General features: G+C 41.5%; 1 protein-coding gene across 1 annotated transcript in view; it reads right to left on the minus strand.

The window, feature by feature from the left end:
* SHROOM2 (shroom family member 2) overlaps nucleotides 1-24,270 on the minus strand; it is a 127,233-nt gene that overhangs the window by 24,655 nt on the left and 78,308 nt on the right. Inside the window, exons 3-5 of the mRNA XM_035542286.1 lie at nucleotides 23,361-23,492; nucleotides 15,452-18,101; nucleotides 13,434-13,537 (exon numbers count right to left, since the gene is read on the minus strand). Coding sequence (XP_035398179.1) covers nucleotides 13,434-13,537; nucleotides 15,452-18,101; nucleotides 23,361-23,492 — 2,886 coding nt within the window. The remainder of the gene's footprint in view (nucleotides 1-13,433; nucleotides 13,538-15,451; nucleotides 18,102-23,360; nucleotides 23,493-24,270) is intronic.

Here is a 24,270-nt window from a genome sequence, read left to right on the forward strand (position 1 = left end):
TCTTAAGATGAAAAGAATAATGAAAATAATGAATGCTGCACGCTCTCTCTGTCAAAAAGATGCCATGATATACTCTGGAAGACAACAGAAGGTCCAAAACCAGCAAGGCATTTCACAAAGTGTACCCCACAGCACATCGCTGTTACACTACAACCCACTTATCACGATGTGAGTCTTGGTTTTCCAATTCCTTTTTACAATGCCTGCTAACATCACCTGCATCTGGTGGTAGCTATCTGTTTAGTCACACTAAATATTGCTTAGCTGTTGCACCCAATGTGATAGAACAAAATGTCAGTCTAGCTTAACAACCCCTCCATAATCACCTGGCTTTATCACGGAAAGAAATACGATAACAGGCACTGCCTGTCAGTCTGCCTATCCTACCAGATCTTCTCTTGCGTCCCGCCTGCATGGCAACACACACAACAATGGATTTTCATTGTATGTTCTCTTACTAAAAGCATTACCTCTCTCCCCAGGAGAATCGGAACTAAATGTAACAGACCCACTCTAATCCTGCATCCAGTAAGCGAAGATATGATGTTGATGGATAAAATGTAGGCCAGTCAGTCACAGGTAACAGCACAATGCATTGGTCCACAGTAAAAAAAAAAAATCAAATCTGATTAAAATTAACTATCTTGCAGCATAGGAGTCTTTCTTGGGGGAAAGGGTGGAGGAAGAGATGTTGCTCTTTCCTTAGTTCAGAAAATAGAAGCCCCTCCTCCATTTTACTGTACATCAAAAATCAATGATAAAAAAAAAAATGTTTTTATGGCTGTTTTCTTACTTGCTTTACCTACTGCATGCCTGTCCTAGCGCACAGCAGATTGCCTGCATGGATTTAAAATGACTTCTGCTCACTTGAGCAAGCCAGTTAATATGTTCTGTACTTACACACTGAATTCAATCATCAGAATATCCCAACAGTGTAACAAGACCCATCATATTACATAAATGGCAACCACTGCAGAGACAAAAGGCAGTATTTTCAAACAGTGCTAACAAGGAAATCACTTTCATGTTAAAAAAAAATCTAAAAGAAAAATGATTTTTGTTAATTTATTCGAAAAAGCTACATTCCAGTTGCCATTCCTACGATTTTTTTTAACCTCTAGACTTTTTTTTTGTGACATGCTGTTGCTGTTTTCTTGTTGCTATTACCACTGAAAACAGCTGCTTGCAGCTGAACAAAAATTCAGTAACAGATCAGAAGCTATGAAATGAAACACTTTGTGAATAACAGCTAGGTCACCTGGGTTTCTCGGGCAGGCAGCAAAACGAACACACAGCTCACCTCTGAAGACAAAAAATCCCCCAGCAGTTATTTAAATTAATTAGCATGCATATGCACATATTTCAATAGCCATCTTTTCTCCCCGAGCTGCACTCACCCCTTGCTTCCAATAGTCACATCCAATTCTCTTACGCTCCCAGCCACTATCTCCTGCTGCTGTGGAAAGGTCTTCGTGCGAGCCTGCACTCACAGCGACACGCTTGCCAGGAAAACGACAAGATGAAAAGCTCTCGCACCACCCCTCGCCGAGAGGAACCCCGAGCCTGGCACCCCAGCCAGCACGACGGCACTGCAGCCCTCGGTCCAGAAAACAAACGTTTCTGAACGGCGCTGCCTTCTCATTCCAGCGTGCATTATGCCAACTGTGAAAACAAAAGCTGCTAAAAACAGCGCGTGTGTGCGAACACATGCACACAGAGCATCTTAGCTGGAATCAGCTCACGTTTTCCCCCTGTTCTCCTAAACATCAGCGAATACAGCAGGCGTTTCTACTAAGCAAAATACAATCCTGTACCCAGCACTGCATTGCTCCTAATTTGTTACAGTAGCTTCTGCTGATAGGGACAGAAGACAGCGTGTACTCAAAGACCTGGAGAACAAAAGAAATACTGTATGAATACATACTGCAATCTTCCGTCCAGAACTGACGGAAAGAGATAATAAAGGCTCGTGCATCTCGCCGTTTCTCTAACACTCTAGCACTAAACATAGGACAGTCTTACCAGGATTTACAGATGTTTATCCATAGTCACTGGATACGTGAGCTTTGCATCCTTGCAAATGTGCCAGCCAGTTTGAAAGCCTTACAGAACTGAATCCGTCTCAACCTCTGCGTCTCATTTACTGTAACACAGAGGATTTTCAAAGCCATGCCTCACAACAGCTGGCTTGTTTTTGCCTGCTTCCTATGATTGACAAGTTCATACAGGCTCCGTCAACTTTAACCTTGATAAGTGAAGGCTTGGTCTGTATTGTATGTTACATCATCAGAAACTTCTGACCTCAGGGAAAAGATCTCAGAGACTTCAAAGCTTTTCCCTTCCCCCGCACCCACCCCCTGGTTTTGGTTAGAAAAGAAAAAAAAAAAAAAAAAAAAAAAGGATTTCTAAAAGTCCTTTAATTTTTTAAGGGTTTTTCATCTCATTTGTGAAAATCATTATCTGCACTTCAGCAACAACAGTTCCACAAATCTTAAATATTTAAAGCGATTTTAAAAGATCATTGTGTTACCAGGCTCCTTTCTGAACAAGATTCAAATCACCAAGTCTTTAATTTTAGAAGAGAGTCTTCATCAACAGCCCTCCAGCTTGAATTTTTTTGCATGCGTTGTGTGTACAGGCGCTCTTCTAGCAGGAGGTTCTGCAGGGAAAGAACTGAATGCTTTCATGCTACACCAGCGTATTACCACCCCCACGCTCCCTCTGTAGAAAAAAAATGCACCACGGCCTGCATCAAAGCAAAGCTGGAGTTCCTTTCAATTTTTCTGCAAGAACACTTTAAAGACTTAGTAGAGGAACTGCAGATAAGGCTTTAATATGAATTATAAGCTCATTTCAAAAGATGACCTTCAAGAGAGGAAAACGTGACTTAAACTGTACATAAACAGTGGTTTGGTATTATGACACTACACTGATACCTAGTTAATCCACTCCCCTATTTTTTTTGTCTCCCAAAGCTGTCAATTTGACTTCAATATATATAGAAAGACTTCAAGAAAAGTCATTCTACCTTTACTGTTTACATAAAGCAAGGCAAGTGGTTAACAGCTTGTAACAAGTCTGCGTGTCCCCTACAGAGAAATGGAAGTTCCAGTTACCGCTTTATTTTTTAGCACAAAACTTTACTCAAATTTACTGGCGTAAACAGTCTTATGCATGATAGCAAATCATAATCCACGTTGCCTAAGGGCTTCTAGTAGAAGGCAAACATTTCACAGGGTAGCTTTTACTACAAGGACAGTAAGTCATGCCATATGTTCAGAGCATAGGAACTGCTGCACCGAAGAGACAAATCAGTCACCTATTTCCAAAAATGTTTTCCAACAAGTTATTTAGGGGAAAATAGAATCTGTAATATATCAGCGTATGATGCTTTTATGGATATAACCACTAGAGACGACCTTACGTTATCTCTAATCTCCCTACTCAACTTTTATCATTGAAATAGCCACAAGAAGATAGCTGAGTATCAAGCGATGCAACTAAAACGTAGTCTTTAGATAGTCTTCATTCTAATCCTCTTTCCAGGGAAAGCAGTAAAACCACACCAGAACAGCAACAAAAAAGAACAAAAGCTTACAAATTGAACTCTGTCTCTCTTTCCACTTTCTCATGTGCCATTCCTGTCGATCGCACCCAGCTTTAATACCTTCAGAATCACACCTAGGGCTTCTCTCGGCTTCTAACATTTGCTAACACTCACCGTTGCGGGTGGGGGAAGGAAGTTTTCCTAAGCAGAAACTACGCTCCAACACTTCCTTTTTCAGGCCACCGTGTCCTTGCATACCCCTAGCTGTCACTGCATGCACAGTGCAGAACAGATGTGCCAACGGCAATTAAATAAAAGGAACTTCGCTCAGTAATAAGAAGCTGGAAGAAGAAAAAAGGGGTTATGTGAAGTGGGGTGGCTACCGCCAAGCTAACAGAGAGGAATGCAGAATTCACCCAACAAAAAGGTAGAGGGGAAAAACACGCTTTTAGAGGTGTGGGGAAGAGGCCTTTGGATGGGGGAGAAACAGGGCTACGTTTCTGTACTGCAGAGGCAAGCGCAGGCTTTGGAGACAGTCCAGCACCCATTTAATGAGATCCAGCAGCTGCTGGTGAGTCAGAGCGGAGCATCACAAGGCCGTGCAGGACATGCACCTGACAGTCGCTGGGCTTGTCACTTGCTAGGAGAATTAAGAATGAGGGGGCAATGGGAGTAGTCTGTAAGGTTTGTCTGAATTGCAGGACTGACCCATTGTGTAACATGGGAAGACAGGATGGATGGATGGATCTTCTGGGGGAGCGTGCGAGAGTCGAGAGGAACCAAGAGGTAACAGTGGTAGAAGGCATCTTCATTAGCACTCATGTAGCCACAACCAATTCTAGACCACAAAACAATGCACCTGGGATGCTCTTGAAGAGCCACAGACCTCTTAGCTGAAGCAGCTCTGAAAGTTTAAAAGCGGACAACAGAAGGCAAAAAAGAGTACAGTGGGACAATTTAACATGCAACTCCTGACTTGATCCTGAGGTATGAAAAGAATCTGGTTCAAAACATTGCCACTGAGGAGCTACCCTGTGCCAGTGGCCATATGTATTTAGATTAATCATTCTTGAAAGAGCAAGAATCCACACTGTGGTATTTAATTTTGAAAAGGGCATCTACATACTGGAGAGGAATATTTTTTAAAAGAACATTACACCAGATGGTGTAATGCTAAGAGATAACACGTGACTGAAGATACAATATGTGAAACTTAGAGCAAATACACAATACCTACCAACAAAGCAGAAGACCACCCTTTTTTCTCCCCTCTCTTCCCTTCTTCCCTTTGAAAGGCTGGATTAAATAGTAATTAAAATGGTATCCACCAGAGAATTGAAGCCTCACCCAAATGAGGAAAATTCAGAACCACTCTAGCAAAACATTGATAAATACACGACTGAGGTAAAACTTCTTAAAGGCTTTAGGGAGGGGGAAAAAAAAAAAAAGCTTCTTCAAACATACCATCAACCAGACAGACTATAGGGAAAAAGAACAATAGTAAAAGTACTAAGGAAATAAGGCATGAGATAAAGTCTACTTGACTCCCTTCACATTTGTGAGAGCAAAGAACAGCCCATGTAGGAATTATTTTCAACTAACTGGCGAGGAAGGTACCAAAGGATGAGGTCTACAATTCATTGGGTAGCCAAGAGTTACCAGGTCTAGATGAAAATCACCTTACACTCACATAGGAAATTGTTGAAATAGTAGCTGTGATGCACAACTATCCATTTGTACAGTACCTGGACAACTCTTTGAGCAAAGTGACACATGCAGTGTTTGGGGAAGGAAGATGTGAGGCTACTATGGAGAGTAAGAGGAAGAGAGCAAGAGTAAAAATATATATATTCATCATGAATCCGGAGAACTTCAGATCTGTAAATTTAATATTTAAATTAAGCAAACAAGTAGAAATTGTATAAAAAGATTCAGTAGATGCACAAACTGGCATGTTAAAACGACTACTACTCATGTGGGCTCATGCAGAAAAGCCGTGCCTCAAATGCATTACTCTTCTTAGAAGGGTCACTACATATGTGGACAACAGAGACCTGGACGACAGAGACTATTCTGAGTTTTAAAAGATTCTCAAAAAAACCCCACAACTATCTCCAGAAGCTCCTGCAACTTTAACTGCCATCAGACAAAGTCCTCTCTTTGATCATCACATGACAGACAGCAGTGCTTCCCTTACCTAGGTGATTTACAAAAGGGGTGAAAAAGAAGGCGGCAACAGCTCTTGGTGAGAGGACTTCCTATCACTGAGTGAACGGGTCACAAAACAACAGATGAAATTCAGACTTAATAAACGTAAAGTAACCCACAGGACAGCTTTTCATATACCTCAACAAAATATATAACATATACAATAACGTATAACTGAAATTCCTGCTATGCAGGAATGAATATCTGGGTTTCACAGACCATTCTATGAAAATATCTCAAGCAACAGCCAAAAAAAAAAATGAAAAAAGGAAGAAAAAAGGTTAATCATAGAATTGCAGAATGGTTTGGGTTGGAAGGAACCTTAAAGACCATCTGTGGTGGTTTTTACCCAGCTGGGCAGCTGAACTCCACCACAACCACTCTCTCACTCCCCCTCCTCAAGTGAAAGGGGTAGAAAATATGATGAAAAGGGCTCAGGGGTTGAGATAACGATGGGGAGATCACTCAGCAATTATTGTCATGGGCAACACAGACTCAAGCATAGGAACATTAAGAAAAAATCTGTCTATCACTAGTGGACTACAACAGCAAGAAACTAAAAGCAACCCCAGATCACGTTGCCCCCATCTACCTTCTTCCACCTCCTCTCCCTGAGCAGCACAGGGGAATGGGGGCTGCGGTCAGTCCCTGATGCTTCGTCTCCGCAGCTCCTTCACAGTCCCTCCCTGCCCCTGCTCCCCGTGGGGTCCCTCCCACGGGATGCCGTCCTGCCCGAACTGATCCTGCAGGGGCTGCCCACAGGCAGCAGCTCTTCAAGAACTGCTCCCACATGGCTCCGTACCACGGGGTCCATCCATCCCCCAGGAGCAAACTGCTCCAGCACGGGTCCCCTTTGCCACGTAAACCCAAGACACCACCTAATTCCAAACCACTGCCATGGCTAGGGAATACCTTCCCACCTGACCAGCTTGCTCAAAGCCCCATCCAACCCGGCCTTAAACACTTGTAGGGATGGGGCATCCACAGCTTCTCTGGGCAACCTGGTCCTGTGCCTCACCACCCTTGTAACAAACAGATTCTTCCTAATATCTAATCTAAATCTCCACTCTTTTAGTTTAAAAGCATGTCCCTTTGTCCTATCCCTACACTCCCTGACAAAGAATCACTCTTCAGCTTTCTTGCAGACCCCCTTTAGGTACTGGCAGGCCACTGTAAGGTCTCCCCAGAGACCTTTTCCAGGCCGAACAACCCCAGCTCTCCTGTCTTTGTAGGAGAGGTGCTCCAGCCCTTTGATCATCCTCATGGCCCTCCTCTGGACCCATTCTAATACATCCATGTCCTTCTTGTGCTGGGGGCCCCAGAGCTGAATGCAGTGCTCCATGTGGAGTCTCACGAGAGCAGAACAGAGGGGGAGAATCACCTCCCTCACCCTGCTGCCCCTGCTTCCGATGCAGCCCAGGATACAGTTGGCTTTCTGGGCTGCAAGTGAACACTGATGGCATGTGTTGAGTTTTTCATCCACCAGTACCCTCAAGTCCTTCTCCACAGGGCTTCTATCTATCCACTCATTGCCCAGTCTGTATTCACGTTTGTGATTGTCCCAGCCCAGGTGCGAGACCTTGCAATTGGCCTTGTTGAACATCATGAGGTTTGCACAGGCCCACCTCTCAAGCTTGTCAAGGTCCCTCTGGATGGCATCCCTCCAGCATGTCAACCACACCATGCAGCTTGGTGTCATCCACGACAAGGAAACATTATGTTACCTTATGAATTCATCGTGCACCCTGAAGTTGTTGCAGTTCTCCCACTGCTCCAAAAGCAACACAGGAGATAGTGGAAAGACACGAAGAGGGCAATAAAGACGGGAAAAATCATGCATTAACCCTCTCAGAGGAACTGCCCCATCCTGCAAAAGAGATGCTTTTCCTCACATCATCACAAATCTATAGATGGATGTCAAAAGTCAATGTGAGTCCAAAATCAGTTAGATTTTTCCAAAAAAAATAAATACACACACACACACACATATATATATATATCTCAAGGGCTGTTAATGACAAATATTTAGGATTGCACCTCTTAGATGCAGATAACCAGAGGCTGGGCAAGGATACCTGGAAGCATGGCTCTGTGTTAGCCTTGTTTTTATTTTCTCTGAGCATCTGCTACTCCTCAGTTAGACAAAGGAAACCTGACTGGGAAGACGTTTGGCCTGGCCTAGCACGACTGTTTTTTAAAAATCAGCTTCTTTCATATACAAGGGATTCTAGGTTACAGTATCTCACAGTGTGATAGTTATTCAGCTATTATTAGTCAGTCAAATACACTAATATACTGGAAGGACATAGTGGTTCGTGGCAATAAAACTTGTAATAATGACAAGTATTTACAGATATCTGAGAAAATGAAAGGCTTGGGACTTCTAACACATAAACACACGCTGATGGCCTTACTCTCCTTTGTTCTTTATATGAATGGGAAGAGCTACAGAAGTGTTTTTTCAGCTTCAGACTGGGAAAATACATACTTTAAAACGGCCCAAGATTGCACTGGATCATCCATTACACAGTATCATACACATGATGACATCAGTGGCAAAAAGGTGGTCTGCCAGATGCATTAACAATCTGCATCTTACCGATAAAGAGCTGCAAGTGTAAATAGAAAGGGCGTCAGCAGCTCATGTTCTTAAAATCTTTGTTAATAGCTAAGAACCCGGGAGGAGGATAAGCACGCTAGCTCTCCTGCACTGCCTCCAGATGACGACAGAGAGCTGCACGCAAGCTGCTGGTAGGGGAAAGCTGTTCTGGCTGAGTGAAAAGCACGTCTTCGCATTTTAACTCAACCTCCCTCAAAAACGAGCACTTAAAGGTTTAAGTCCTTATTATGGCAGTCCTTATTATAGTTAAACTGATTTTAAAAAGAGGACACTTCACAAGCTCTTGAATAAAATGAGTATGTGGAAATTGCTATTACACTGAACATTAGATCGAAAAGTAATCTCGTGCATATCTTTTTTTTTTCCTGCAAAATACTACATGTTAGTTAATTCCATACTCAGCAAACTGGTAAGGAAGATTTCTTTTCTTATCAGAATGAAAAATATTACGTATTTATGTGGAAAATATCAACAACTGTAGGTGACATTTAAAGCAGAGAATTTTGACTTTTTTCTCACTGTAACATACTGAAGCTTGTTAATACATGCACAAAATGTTTGCCAGTCATTTTGCACTGATTTACAAGGAAGCAGTTGCCCAATATCAAAACATTTCTTCCTCAAAAGGAAAAGGGAGGAGAGTGAAAACATTTTGCTTATAACCTCTGTTGATGTCCTGATAAGCCCTACAATGACTGAGATGCATGCATCCTGCAATAGTCATCCAGTAAAAACATCTCAATTTGATTCTAGCAGTGTATACACAGTAAATACAGATTTAAAACTTACATTCATTATTTGACACAATGGCTGCAAGTAGAGTTCTGCTCCTATTTAAGCAAATGGCCCTTTTGCTATAAAGAACACCCACTTCAGGTCTTTTCCTGCATTTCAATACCTGAAGTACCTGGTTAAGCAGATACTACCATTGCATATTGCTACTTTTTTGACAGCAGAGTAAAACAAACAAATTATAAAACTTAAAATTACTGGAGTTATAAAAAAACTGGGTAGTTCCTAAGAACATTTCCAGTGTCTAAATTACACCATTTTTCACTGTAAACATGAAATCACACAAGAACTAGATTTGTCCAAATGTTCCATGTTGTTTTTCTCCTGCTAGCTAGCCCTTATAGCTATGTAGCCCCTACCCTTACAATGCACACAAAACAGAACAAGCTCAGAGAAATAATGATCAAAACATGCATGCATATACATATGTACATGCTTCATATATTTATAAAGACATATATATGAAGTATCACCCCTTTGTAAATTCTTTTCCATCTGATTCGATTCAGAAAACATAACATTATTCACATTCCTGCGTTGCTGGAGATCGTTCCTCTTCCTTGCATTCACTTATGTACTGCCTGGTCACTGTGGAGGCTAGATATTCACTAACTCTTGGAAAATCAGATCCCTTACGAAGCACCTGGTACTGAACTCAGAAACCTCTCTGTCAGCTCCTGTTTCTTAACAGTGTCTTTGTCAAAGATTTTAGTCTTGCTTTCTTAAAATATTAAACTTGGGCACTTAGTCTACTTAGGCATCGAGAAATGGCTTTTAATCTGTTTCTGTGTGGTGAAGGTTGTTCCTCTGCCTTCAAGAGCTTAGGTAGGAACAACTGCTAAGGCATTCAAGGTCAAAAAGAAACTTCTTATAGCATTTAATTAGAGTTGAGTCATGCTGTGGTCCTGTACTTGACATGTACATGGTCCTTTATTTGACACTTATTAAATGTTGAAAGATTTTCTGTGAACTGTGATCTCATAAGTCCTTTTCAGTTTCCGAAATTATCTAATTTTTATAGACACTGCAGAAACATTTTAGAGGGATACAAGTCAAACACTCTTAGAAAGTAAGTAAAAGCAATGACTGTGAACACCTCTAGTAGGTGGGAGTCTTAAGAATTAGATCATAAAGCACTAGTCCTTTGATGCAGACTTTCTATATGTGCTGTCTGATCCTGCAAGAAGCTGCAGACTACAGGCCAGATTGCACACTTCCATCTTTAAATTTTGAAGGACTATGTTAGTTCAGAAATTGTGGAGATTTCTAGAAGGAAGTCAATTGTATAACCAGCTTATGTCATTAGACAAATACAGAGAGGGAGGCCTGCTTAAAGAAGGACAAACTTCACATGTCAGAAGCTAAACTTTGGTAACTCGTTTGCAATAGAATACAATAGCATTGTTAAAAATAAAAAAAGCATCAACCTTCTTTCGCAGATCAGCAGAGTCACGTAACGCTTTTAAAGCAGTCCTAAAGTTAAGAGCATACTTAGAATCGCATCAAGCCACAGTATGAAAATGTTCAGCTAATGTCAGATGACTACACACCTGGGAGGTTATAACAAGAGTGGTTTGCTGCTAGCTTGAGAGCTAGTAATGGCTACTATGGACCACTGCTTTGTGTTCCTATAAAAACAATACTATATGCTATTAAATACTGAAATTCAGAAGAACATGATGTAGCTCTTCATTAAATACTGAAATTCAGAAGAACATGATGTAGCTCTTCAAAAAAAAGGGAGATGAAACAACCTGAATTCATTGGAAGCATTCAGTAATCTCCAAAGGGAAAAATACAGTCCAAAGATGAAAGGAGTTCACAAATTATCTTCATCAATTTTAAAAAAAACAATACACACAAAACAAAAACAAAAAACCCAAACCTTTCAGAAGTAACGCTGATTTACATTTTGCAACTGTGTGCTAAAAAAAAAAACTTCAGAAAAATGCTGTAGCAAAATGAACCAGCAGAAAAAAGCTTAGGAGAAAAAAATTGCTTATCAAGCACTTTTTTGGTTTGATTTTAACCATTTGCTGTTACAATACTCCAACCCTTTTTCATTTTAGATTCATCGTATTAAAAAGACTTGTATTTCTCTTGAAAATAAGTAGGAATGCTGCAATGGTATACTTTCAAAGTTTATTTTAAAACCAAATTATTCACTATTTGCAAACCTGCCCTGAAGGGAAGGGTGGCCAGAGGCCTCATGGCATAGTGTTGGACAGTCTCTAACTCACAGAATGTGTCTGTGAGTTCCAGAACTGGCTCTCAGCTTTGGTCCCTGAGCATCTAACGCAAACACTGAGGGCTGGTCCTGTGTTCAGCACAGTAATGCTGTCTCTAGTAATAGAAGGCAACTGTAGCACACAGACCTCAGCAGCACAAAGTAAGGGCCATTAGCAACATAATCCAAACCAAAATTTTCAGAAGCATTATTATATATGCCCGTGAGGAAGACCTTAGGGTTGGGTGCTATTCATGTTCTAGAACGTATCACGGATTGGGTAGATTTGCTAGCCGTTTGCAGAGTGCTAGTTTTTAAAAGTAGGAAACTAAATGCCATTAGAGCAGCTTCCCCCCATCCCCACCCTCCCACCCCAAAACAGTCACAAAATCCATTCATTCACAATGAGTCTGGTTCCTTTTCAGCACAGGAGTGCCATATTCAAAAAAAGAGCACATCGAAACACATACTCTTCCCATAGTACAGCATCATGCAGTGCCAATTCACACTACAGGAGTTAAATGCCCAAGTAAGAGATTATATTTTTTGTTTGTTTGCTTTAAATACAGAAGACATGTAAACCCTCTGCATAACACAAGTACTGAGGGAAAGCCTGTGAAAGAGACCATTTTACAAAACCTCCTGTAATGCAGTGAAATGGCCAAATACTACATCTGAAATACTATGTCAAAATAGGCTTCGGCTTACAAAAAAAAGAAAAAGTTATTGCAGCTGGTGCCCAGCCATGTGATTTTCATGGATTCCACGATTATAAAGCAAGAATTGTGCTGCACAAACACTGCTAAAATGCTGGCGTAGGTGTATTATGCGCATGCTTTTGTGACTAGGGTTCAGCAATGCTAGATGGAAATCATTTCACTTGTGCAGAGATGCTGTCTGCTCCGGGCTTATTGTGCTGCTTCCTCCCCCTCTCCCCCCTCCTTCCCTCCAGCCCGATTTCTCCTCCACACGCGTGCGCGCTCACACACACTCTCAGCCTCATGTGCTACTCATTTGGAAATCACTACGGTAAGTACAAAGGGCTACAAAGAATTAGAAAAATAGCAGATGGTCTCTTCAGCTGGGCCATAAGCAATGCAAAATACCACTTTATAAAAAAACACGAGTACTATTTTTTACCAGTGTTTGCGGTCATGCCTAGAGTACTTGTGTTTGTTACAGTTCAGGATTTTCTCTCCCCATGAGAAATTAACACCGCTCACAGAACTAAGGAAAGTCAGTAGAAACTATTTTCCCTACACATGTGTTTCTGGTTACAAAAAATGAGATATAAAACTGGTGTATCTGCTCAATCCCAATTCAGCTGCCACACATCCCTTGGGCGGCCGCAGTACCAGCGATCGCTGCAATCACTGGTTACATTACAAGGGCTCCGGCAGGCTGCTAGGCACGAGGGCACCCCGCTGCACGCCAGGCATTCAAGGATTTTAGCCACATTGTGCATACAACAGCCATACATTTGTAGAGGGGCTGAAAAACACGGTGTAGTTTAATTAAAGCCTGAACCAACAGAGAAGCAGAGTTGCTCTAATGGGAAGACAGCTTTTGATGGCTTCTGTTCATGTATCGCATTCTGTAAAGGCACGAGCACAGAAAAGTCCAATTTACAGTGCTACTGCATTCCAGCAGCAGACAGCCTTTGCCAAATATAATACTGGAAGACTTTGGTAAACCTCAAGCATTTTCCCCCCCACCAAAAAACCTGTAACCGATAGATATGAAAAAAATCTGTATTGTTTCAGGCACACTAGTAAGAATCATCTGGCTCTGAACAAACTATAAAATACTCAAGACTCGACAATTTCTTCAAGCTCACCCTCGAGTCCCCTGAAATTTCAGTCCCAACGTTAATTACAACATGCATGTAGGGGGGATGGGGAAAACAAAGGAAAAAGGTGTTGCAAAAACTCTGAAAGCATCACAGAAACATCTAACCTTGCAGCTGGGGTCAGGAAAAGATCAAATCAGGGGAGTTGTCATAAGAAATGCTTTTAAGCCAGAAATGAAGAAATGCTTACCTTACAGCGTAGTTCTTTTCATCCAAGTTGTTAACTTTAGAGAAAGTACGCTCCCCATCTTCCTTTAAATCCTCTGCTTGCCTCCTTACTTCGAGTGAGACTTCCTAAAAGTGGTTTAGAGCACAAGTAAGACACCAAGTCATCATGTTTCATACTCCTGAAAAATCTATGATTATGGAACCTCTTATTTGTGGGTTTGCTCTGTTTGAATATACATGAAGTCAACAGCATAGCATGTCTTGAGCTTGTTTGGTTTTAAGTGGTATAGTATGCTATGTGACCTCGCGCACAGCGCTACAGACCTGGCTGTACTCAAGTTACTCGCCCAGTTTGCTTTGCAACTTCCATTTGGCGAAGACAAAAATACAGCAAAGAATTTACAGAAGACTTGCTTACATTTGAGAGCAGGCAAGTACGCACCGGCTTTCGAATCCCTGAGTGTGTACTTTAGTTTCTTAGTAAAACATTCAGCGCTGCTGTTCCAGAAATTTATTATCTCACTATCTTCAAACAACCACACCCAAAGCACAGCTTTGCATTACAAACACTGAACCTACAGGAAATTTAATTGCACATTAGTACTGAAATCACCCGAACCATATATGCGAAACAACATCTTTATTTACTTCAGTCTGTTGTAAGCATCTTCAATGCACTTATCACCATATTTTCCAGGTGCCTAAACAGGTGTCTGCATTTTGCCCCAGGAGGCCTATACTGAACTTAAAGGCACTGACTAATAAACCAGAAATGCATACATGGAATAGATTATATGGTGATTTTCTGCTGGGTAGGCAATTATTTAATAATTTAGTTAATTGAATTTTCAAAATAACTTCCAGGTGAGTATTTCCAGTGCTTACAACCTCTACCCTTGTAAATTACCAGCATAGTTAAGTCTGCCTGCAAAGGTCAAAAACAACTTTTGCAAAACCTAAAGAAAAAAACGTAAAGAAAAAGAGTCCACAGCTTTAGAGATCAACATACTTTGTTTCTTTCTAAGCTGTGCTCATCTTATTCCCACTATACACACATGTGCTGTGTGCACGTGCATGTATGTATGCAATGTTTTTAACAAGACAAAACAAGGAAAAAATATGCCTCCGTTTTTTCTTGCAGAAGGTGAAGTTCAACCCAGGTTGAACACACTCCAACTCCTCATACATATCAGACGATCTTGTAGCAGCTTGAACAACATATTTTAAACAGAGAGCTTAAGAGACATGATTTCTCCATCTACTTCCCCTGCCACCTGCCAGCCGTTCCCCGGCCCTGCTCAGTTAAAAGTTAACTTAATATTTACTTGCAAGTTACAAGAACAGACATTTGGCATCTCTCTGAGGAATACGTTTATAGTTCTTAAATCAAGAGAACTGACAAAAAAATTAAACACTAAGCTGTTTCTTTTTTTTTTCCCTGAAGCCTGCAGTGTAGCTTTAACATTAACAGCTATCTTTTTTAATCTCCAAACTTTAGCAGGCTGAAGTTCTGTCCTATGCAGCTTTTGAACGAAGCATGTTTCGAAGAAAAGAGGAAATGCATAGAAAATGCTAAGACCATCAACGAAAGTGGACAAAGTAGTTATTATTTCCCCTTGGAATATTTTTCCCTGTAGTTCCAGAGAACAGCTATAAGACTTAAACTGAGGAAGGCAGCAGGCAGTCACAATAATGAAGCACTCCAAGTGCAAACTGCTTTGACCTCATATATATCTCTGCTGTAAAATAGAGGACATTATCAAATCAACCATTTTTTTCCTTCCAGCTAGCTGCAATACAAAAGAAATTACTTTATCCAATTGCTCTTCGCTAACCTTAATTCCTGTGCAAAACAAACTTTTATCTTCCTTACTTTACTTTTGAGAGCTACCTGTAACATTTATTCCAGTAGTGACAAAAAGCTAACACTGCATTACATATGTGTCACTAAACTAGATTTTTTTACCAAAATTATCTTGCTCCCCTGTCCCCTGTCTCTCTCGAGGGCAGTGAAAAGGGTAATGTGAAAGCGCCTTGTACCTGTTTGTAGAAATCAGTCGAAGGCGATGATCTAGACCTCTCGTGGGTGTACTGGGGTTTCTCATGCTGTTCGTGGCTGGCATCAAGGATATTATCCGCTGAATGGTATCTCCCTGAACTCCTTGCCTCTATGGGCTTCCGCTGCTCTTTCCACGACGCCTGATACTCTGCAAAGGTTCCCAGGCGCTGCGGCTGTTCAGATTTCACAATCCTGTCAGCAGCCTTACTGCTGCTACCGTGGTGGACGTTACCTTTGGAAGCATGTGCAGGTTCAAGTCCAACAGAGGCTGCCCGACCTCTTCTCTCATACCATGACTCGTCTCCCTCTTGTCCACCGTATGCTTTTCTGTCAGCCCTCTCAGGCTGTCCCTCAAGCAGACTGTGGGGAGTTGGTTTCTGTGCAGACTTTCTATATGAAGGCTTACTTGTTTCTTCAAAAAATTTCCACCTGTCCGCAAATGAGCCCAAGACTTCTTCGGATGCATTGGGATGGCAATGAGCATGGCACTCATCCTCTGACATCCCCACTTCATTCATCTTCTCCGGTTCAGAATAAGACTTCAGTTTTTGCTCTGTTGTGAACCTCTTCCTGGCTCCGATGCGCGAAACGTGATGAGCGCCACTCCCTGTAGGGTTCGGTTTAGCTTGCGTAGCCTCAAGGAATCCAGACGCATCTTCAGAAACCAAAGCCAATAATGAAGAGTTGTAACTACCAGCTTTCCGTTCTGGTGACCTGGGGGGATATTCAGCAGGGCTGGGCTCCAAGTCCCGCCGTTTGAAGGAAGTTGCCCGCAGAACCCTGGCCTGTGCTTCCTTTAGGTGATCTTTGTAGGTGCTAGTAAAGCTGGTATCCGGGGAGGCATTTACATTTTCTGATGAATCTGGCTTCCAGTTCTCATTGCTCTCCTCTGTCTCACACGACCCTATTAAAGTAGCCGTGCTTCTGCTTTTCTGCAGCTTTGCTCTTCTCATTTGGATCTCATTTCTCAGGGTTGTTGCAAAACGATTGCTCCTTCGTGCCTGTTTAGACAAGTGAGTGTCAAATGGGGGCTGTGGCTCTGTTACAGCTTCTGGGCTGTTGTCAGATTGTTTTTTCCCTTCCTGAGCCAAAGAGTGCAACATTGGGGTCCTCTGAGGAGAAATCTTGCTACTCTCGTCTTTCCCCCACCTAAAATCTTTCTGAGCAGCTCTGTTCTCAGTGGTAAGGACACAGCCCTTTACATACTCCTGTTGACAGTACTTAGCTTCACTTTCATCGAAGCTGCTCTCAAAGCTTTTCTTTTGCCCAGACTTTTCAGCATGATTGGGTTTTTTAGCCTCTTCTACTATGGCAGATCTAACATCCCCCTCTCTGTCCACTGTGTAATGACTACTGTTCTCACATCCTTCCAGAGAAGATTCAACAGATTGTTGAGGTAGATAGTATTTTGGTTTTTGGACCATAGTGACAACTGCAGGGTTTTCATAAGGTCCAAGAGATGCATCAGCCCCCACTGCAGGTTTCCAGCTGTCATCCTTGAGCTGCAGTGGCTTTGAACTTCCCTGAGCAGGCTGTTTTGCTGTCACACAATAATAGCGACTCTGTCCAGTGTTGTCCACCTTCTGTTCAGCAGCACTGTTTGAAGAAGAGCACGTGTTGAGCAGCCTGGTGTGGTTTAGACTGTATCCATGAAAATGATCAGTAGGTAACTCCTGAATGCCGCTATAGGAAAGAAAAGGTTGCTGCTCTTTAGGCGCAGCTAACATTCTTGCATTGTGAAAAAAAGTGCTTTCATCACTGTACTGGTGCTGGTGGTGGTAACTGTAAGTGGGCTGTGCAAACCGAACATCAGTACTGGACAAGGATGACTGCAGCTTGCTCGCAGTTCCCGTGCTACTGTTGTACCTTTCAGCAGCTGCAGGAAAAGTATGTTCTGAACTGAGATCAGATTTATAATTTGAGCCGCTGACCCTCCTGTCACACGCTCTGGAAGGCCGCCGTTGCTGCTCCACAGTTTCTGAGTTCCAGTCATTCCTGGGCTGAGATCGGTTCAGGGCTGTAAAGTGCTGCGTGCTGGCACTCTCTGAGTACACAGGGCCCTGGGCTTTCTCATGGCCTTTGGTAGCAGCAAAGCTGTCACTACGAAGAGGTGGAGGTGGTGGGGGAGGAGAGGAAGACTTCCTCTTATCAGGAACAAACCAGACGGGTCCAAAACTAGATCTTCCAGAGCCAGCGAGCTTGACATCAGGGTGTTCCTCTATTCTAGGACTTTTGTTATTCTCGTACTGGACGGGGGCTGGCAAATATCCAGGCTTGTCCTCTATTCCACTGTTATCGTTCAAGAACTGGCCAGACTTGTTTCCTTGTTTAGCAGTCTCCCAGTGACCTACTTTGTACAGCATGTTCTCTGTTGAAGAAGTGTCTGCAGTGGATAGAGTGTGGTCAGGGGTGCTAGAACTTGTGGAGAAAGACCCGTAGGCTGAATCCCGCTTACTTTGGCTCCCTAGATGATCAATGCTACTATTAGACCTTGCAGAAGAAAGTCTCCCGTACTGGGCTACTTGAGGAGTTTGGTCCCAGCTGTCCATACTTCCCAAAGAACTGAACTGGTCAGAAGCACGATGTAGATTTGACTGATCCCAGGAGTTTGACAGGTCATGAGAAGAACAACTGTGGTAGGAAACAAACAGAAAGAACAATAAATACAACAGTCAAAAAATCCCACGATATAATTACAAAAATCTGGACACCAATTTTATTAACATTGTGACATAACAGTCACTCAGGACAATCTACGAACATTAGAAGTTTGGACACAAAGTCATGGCTTAATCCTTCTATTTTGCCACTGATTCAAAGCTTGAAACCTGAAAAACTATCTGGCATTTCCTTCCTACCTTTACCACTAAGTAATACACATTTATCTCCTTGAAGGTTCTCCTTTCCCTGAGCAAACTGTTGATTTTGCTGACTTTTAAACCAATTTGATCCCCATTAGATCCCTTTTTCTCTGGACAAACACCAACTTACTTTGTAGCTTATTTTCCAGGCACCCTGATTCCTCCAGCTACTATACTTGTGTACTTCACTGTTCACGTTTTGGAAATTTACTTCTTCAGCCCATAAACTTTATCCTTTGTCTTGCTTATCCAAATCTGCCCCTTCATGTAATATTTTAATTTCAAAATGAAGGCTCACTATAGACATTAGCCTCAAATTCCACCATTTGAGTTCTGAGCCTCCACATGTACCTTACTAATATGCTCTTAAACCACTCTCAGTATGACACTAGTACAAAAATGTCATTCAATTCCGTCCAGTTCCACAACATTGACAGAAAAACTCCCAGAGGAGATGCTAGAGTAATTTAATTTCTACATGGCTGATACTAAACTTATAACCTTTCTTCAGAAATCCTTACCATCACCTCTCTGTCACTCCCTCCTGTACAGAAAATTCATCTTTGACACTGCACTTTCTCTGGCTCGTTTGCCTAGACACTATTTCAAAATCTTGCTGCTTCTGTTGTCTTCCTACACACAATCAGCTTTGTTTTGTTTCTTTCTTCTCAAGCTCTTTCCTTTTGTATCTTTCACAGCACCCACCTCCTGTCAATCCAACACACTGATGCCGAGACAATAGTCTTCTCAACTATTCTCACTTCTTCCTGTCTGAACTTCACTGCCAGCCCCTCCTGCTTTTATGTACCAAATTCAATTCCTGTCCTTGCATGCAAAGCCCCTTGGTAGAAATCCCAGAATTGTTCCACTTCCCTGTAGCTATAATTATATGAAGCATCTATCAAATCTTGTGCAGTAAAGAAACCTGTGAAAGCTCCTAATGAAATTAGATTAGTCCACATAAAAATATACAAAGAGTGACACAGATTTTTTTTGCTCTCAAAAATACTGCAAAAAGACAACTAAACAGTTCTTTGGAATTTAGTTTTAAGATAGGAATTGCAGGGTTTTTTTTATATTACTATAGCCTTTGAATTTTTTTTAAATAAAATATGGTCAAAAATAACTTACGGGAAGTAAGGGAAAGTATACTTTGCATTTACTTTCTAAAAGCATTTTTTTGACAAGATAAACTAGCAGTGGCCTCATCTTATATGTTTTTTAGTTCTTTCATTTTCAGCATTTCAAAACGTTTCACTGAATACTTAAAAAGTCTTAACTTTCTTCCTAAGCAGATACTACGGGTCACATAAAAAGTGTCTTAGTCATTAGGATCTCTGTTTTTAGTGAAGAACGTAAGTGATGTTCCTATGAATTGCAGGGTTTTTTTGTTTGTTTGTTTTGTTTTGTTTTAATTTACCCCCCTCTTCAGGACTAAGATGATGCTTGGCATTGATTAAGGATGATACTTGCACAAGAGAGCCTCTATTTACAATCTACAGATCTGATATCAAATGTGAAGCAGAGATCATCAGCATGAGTTCACAGCTCTGCCAGAAAACCCTTCATGGAAACCTAACAGATGCAAGAAAAACTTCATAGGAAAGGCAGCAAAGTTTCTGGTGGTGTGTTACCGCAAAGCTTGGCCTCCCGTGGTCCTTACCTGTGGGGCAATACTCCCACACAGTCTGGCATAGGATAGAGTCCAAAAGCCATTTCTATTGACAGTCTGGCATCCCAGGCTACCCTTCTCTCAATGGCATTTTTTCAGAGCAGGTTCATAAATGGACGTGTACTGTTGGTTTAAGACTGACAGGTAAATTCCTGGAATGATCTGCAAGTACCTTTATTTGGTCATGTTGGCCAAGGGGCACACCCCAAACCCATGGCATGAGTTTCTGCTCCTGGGCCCTCCCAGAAATGACATCATCTCAGCAAATCAGGCAGCATTCAGACCAGACTAACTTTCCTCAAAAATTCAGTTTAAGCAGCCTTCTCAAAGCTTACTTGCCTCACATTCACACCTGTAAGGCTGTAACAAAGTAACAGAGGTTACTGTTTTCAACTACACACCTGGGTAAAACAAAGAAAAATACTAGCGTATCCTAGTGGAAGACAACGCAGGGTCTAAACTTATAGCAACTCAAGATGGTTCACATCCACACCTTCCAGAAAAGTGCCAGCAGCCATAGCCTAGTGTGGGCTAGGAAAAAAAGTCTTCATCCACTTTGTTAAGCTGTGACTTCTGTGAAGATGACAGAAGACGACTCACAATGGGAAATTAAGGCATCAAACCCTTAGAAGGTCTGACTTGCTAGCTCTGCTATTCAGAAATGTTCTTGGCACCCACACCTAGCCCAGTGATCCCTAGGTGGTTTACAGTTTTTGCACAAAAGTCATACGATAAAACCACAGACAGAATGGCAGATGTGGAGTTCAGGGCCCCAGAACTACTCTCACTCCTACCTACAGAAGTCTCTTCTGCTCTTTCTTCCTGTAGCTTCACACACCTTCTCAAAGGTCTGAATTCAGTGGGCAGGCCAAGAAAAATACAACTAAACCAACCAACCAACCAAACAAAAAAACCAACAGACCCATGCCTTAATCTAGCATCTACCTAGGTAGTAAAGACAATTTTCAGAAGGTTGACTTGAGCAGCTGTCCCTTCCCCACTCTGAAATCCAGGTATATCCTGCTTGGAAGAGAGCCACAGCATCTCTCCTCCTGGCTGAACTCCACATTTTACATGTGATTTGATTCTCACACTCACAGAGAGAACTGAGGCATGCACATTCAGAGGAGATTTTAGGCTGTGAGTACCGGTTTCAGATGCTTAGCTCAGGGACGGTCCTGAAATTCCAGAAGAGGCACAAGGATGAGATCCTCAGGCTAGAAATATCCCCTCCTCGAGCTATTTGTATTATCTCCTTACCTACTGCTCCTTTCAGGTACTGACTAGCCTGAATCCCATTCAGCTTGGTGCTGAAACATGCTGGTTTTGTGGATTGTGCCTTGAAAGTGGGGAATCCCTGAGGCTACTCACTTTTTTTTTTTTTTTTTTTTTTTTTTTTTTAAACTAGCAAACCCAAAAAAAGCTACTTTGCAACTGGGATCCTCAAAATACCCAAATCCTTTGGCTGGCACTCTGGGAGTGCTGGATTTCCAGGAGCCACAATCTGAAGTCAGCTTGGTCATGGAAACCGTCTTGGGCAACAGACAGCAGGAGTGACAAATCTCCCAGGTAAATCACCTTTTGGCAGCCAAGCTTTCAAGTGGGCAGCACAGGTGGTTGAGGGGTTCAGGAGTAGTAATGTCCTTGGAACCCTGGTGTTAGACTGTGCTGAAACCACTGCATCTTCTAGTACCATCTGAGAAAGTAGTTTGCCCTTTTTGTTATCATTAACGTCTGTCAGCAGTTGCTGCTATTTATGATACACTAGAGGAGGGGATTGCTCCAGTCCCCTCCTCCCGTTCCTTTATACTGAAACTCACCTGCCAGAAGTTCATTGCAAAGTGCACTTGAATCAAATTAAAAATAAATAAATAAATATTTTAAATATCACCAGCTCCTATCAAATCACACTCTCAGAAATGTGTCTTGTAATATCTTAACTTTCACAACGTTCAAGGACAACCATCAGGAAGAGCAGGAAGCATGTAACAATTTACATTTCAATCAAAAGACTTAGTTGACAAAGTAAAAATACTCTCAAATTAGCATTGCAACCAAGAATTCTAAGTCTGTAAGGAATTTGTGAATTTTGTTTCTTGTACAAGAACTCTTACTGTCTTAAATCTATAAATCTAGTCCAGCCTATTTACAGAAAATTTAAGTATAAACTCTACTAGTCAATGTAAGACAGGAACAACTACAATCAAGGATTTGAGAAAAATAATGTGCTAAAAGTTCTGCTAATGGAGTATTATGAAAAGCATTTTGAAAACCATTTCTTTCTAAATGCTAATTTTCCCATTTTATGCAGGGGCAGATAGCAAGTTATTTTAAAAACAGTAAGAAACTTCAAAAGAAATCAAACAATGTAAAAAAGGTTGTACAAATGGTATAAAATAAAATCTTACAGTATGAATGTTCTTCTGTTGTTTTAAAGAGCACGATAAGTTAACATCAAGAAGCAAAGACGAAGAATGTACAGTTAGGAAGCAGAGAAAGCACAAGTTTACTTTCCAAACGGAGAAGGTGTATAAGAATGATTTTATATAATGCCTAGAATAACTATGGCCCAATATGAATTGTTTGGAGAAGAATAAATAAGTAAATAAATAGATAAAACAAATGGACTAAAATCCTTGTGAAAATGCTGAAGGATGTCACCTAAAAGCAGGAACCAAACAAAAACCTGTAACCAGATGCAAACAGGCATTACTTAAAATTTCACAACTAAAACTACATGAGTGCCAGCCTTTCTTCCACAGTGCTGAATGAGACCTAACAAATTTTAAAGTGCTTTAAACAAACACTGAAAATCATTGGTCTTATTACCTCTTTACACAAGCAAGAACAGAGGCGTAGGGAAGATCAGATTACAAAAAGATAGTTTAATTTATAAGACCAGTACCACCTTAAAGTCCAACAGGAAAATACTCTGTACCCTCCTTTTAGGAAAGGCTTTCCAGTACTCTGTAACAATATTTTTCTATTTCTTCTCCCTCTGCTATTTCACTTTAAGAAGGTTAATTTTGATGGTTTCTTTTCACTTAGCAAGGTTTAAGATTTTACCAGTGGACACCGAAAGGAAATGCAGAGCAAGAAACGCAACTTTCTGACTGCCCTTAAAACCAGTTTCTTACCTTTCAGTCACACGCACTTATCACATACTGTTTCTGAAATCCACTCCTCCACGTGTAAAGCTTCCAATGCTCCTCCTTCAAGCATTGAAAGGACAGGCAATAATAAAGAATACAAAAATACCATGCTTCTGCATTTGGGATTTAAGAAGCACTCTACAGGACCACATTAATATTGTCTTTCCGTCGGAGCTTAACGTACGTAACTTCAGCAGAGACTCACCTTGCATGATACCGTGAGTGCCAGGAAGTGCAGGCATTGGATGAAGGAAGGTGTGACGTGGCTGTCTCAGGTTGACTTTCTGTAAACTTGGTCGCATGCCAGGAGTGAGGCCTGCAGGCTAGGTCATTTCTTCTGAAAAGAGAGAGGAAGAGTGTACTAGGTTAATGCAAACAGTTCAGCAAGGTGAGAGGCAGCAAAAAAATCTGTCAGGGCAGGCGTCATACAGATAGCACAGAGACACAGTAACTTCAAATGACAGCAGACCAGGTGATACTCTACATGCATGCCAGTTTTGAAAAGCTACCAGCATTCCTTAAAAACACTTGAGAGACCGACTCTTTATGGTTTAGCAGCACAGGTAAGCAGTGAGGTTTGTTTCTCTGCTTTTGTTTTAAAGAATATACCTCAAAAATGGTTCAGCAATTTATCTAAAACCCAAAATATCTACCAGGATATCACCTCCAAATATATATGCTCATGTAACTGAAGAGGTCCTTTCTAAAAAGTACAACAAGCTCTCAGAGTGTATCTTACAAACCTTTTTGCAAAACTGTTACAAACCCCTCTGTCCCATTCCCCCTGCTTAGGAACTAATAACACGAGCTTTCGCTTCCTCCTCCAAGAATTTTGTAATGCCTCTCAGCACTCATGAAGTGCATTCTTCTTCCCCAGTGTTAGATAAACCTTCTGGATGGGCTTCATCTATTTCTGTTTCAGCAAACACATGCCTAGCATGGGTCTTTTGTCTAGACTCTCTCAATAGCCCTGGGAATGAAGCAGGAACCTCCTGAAGGTAATCCATCCTGCCCTTCTCTTTGGCTCATCCTGGGAAAAGAGGAAGTTAAAATTTAGATCAGATTTAAAATTTAGATCAGGTGAGACAGATCGCATCCTTGAAGTCACAGAGCAA

Source organism: Cygnus atratus, chromosome 1 (genome assembly GCF_013377495.2).
Source record: "Cygnus atratus isolate AKBS03 ecotype Queensland, Australia chromosome 1, CAtr_DNAZoo_HiC_assembly, whole genome shotgun sequence".
Classification (NCBI taxonomy): domain Eukaryota; kingdom Metazoa; phylum Chordata; class Aves; order Anseriformes; family Anatidae; genus Cygnus; species Cygnus atratus.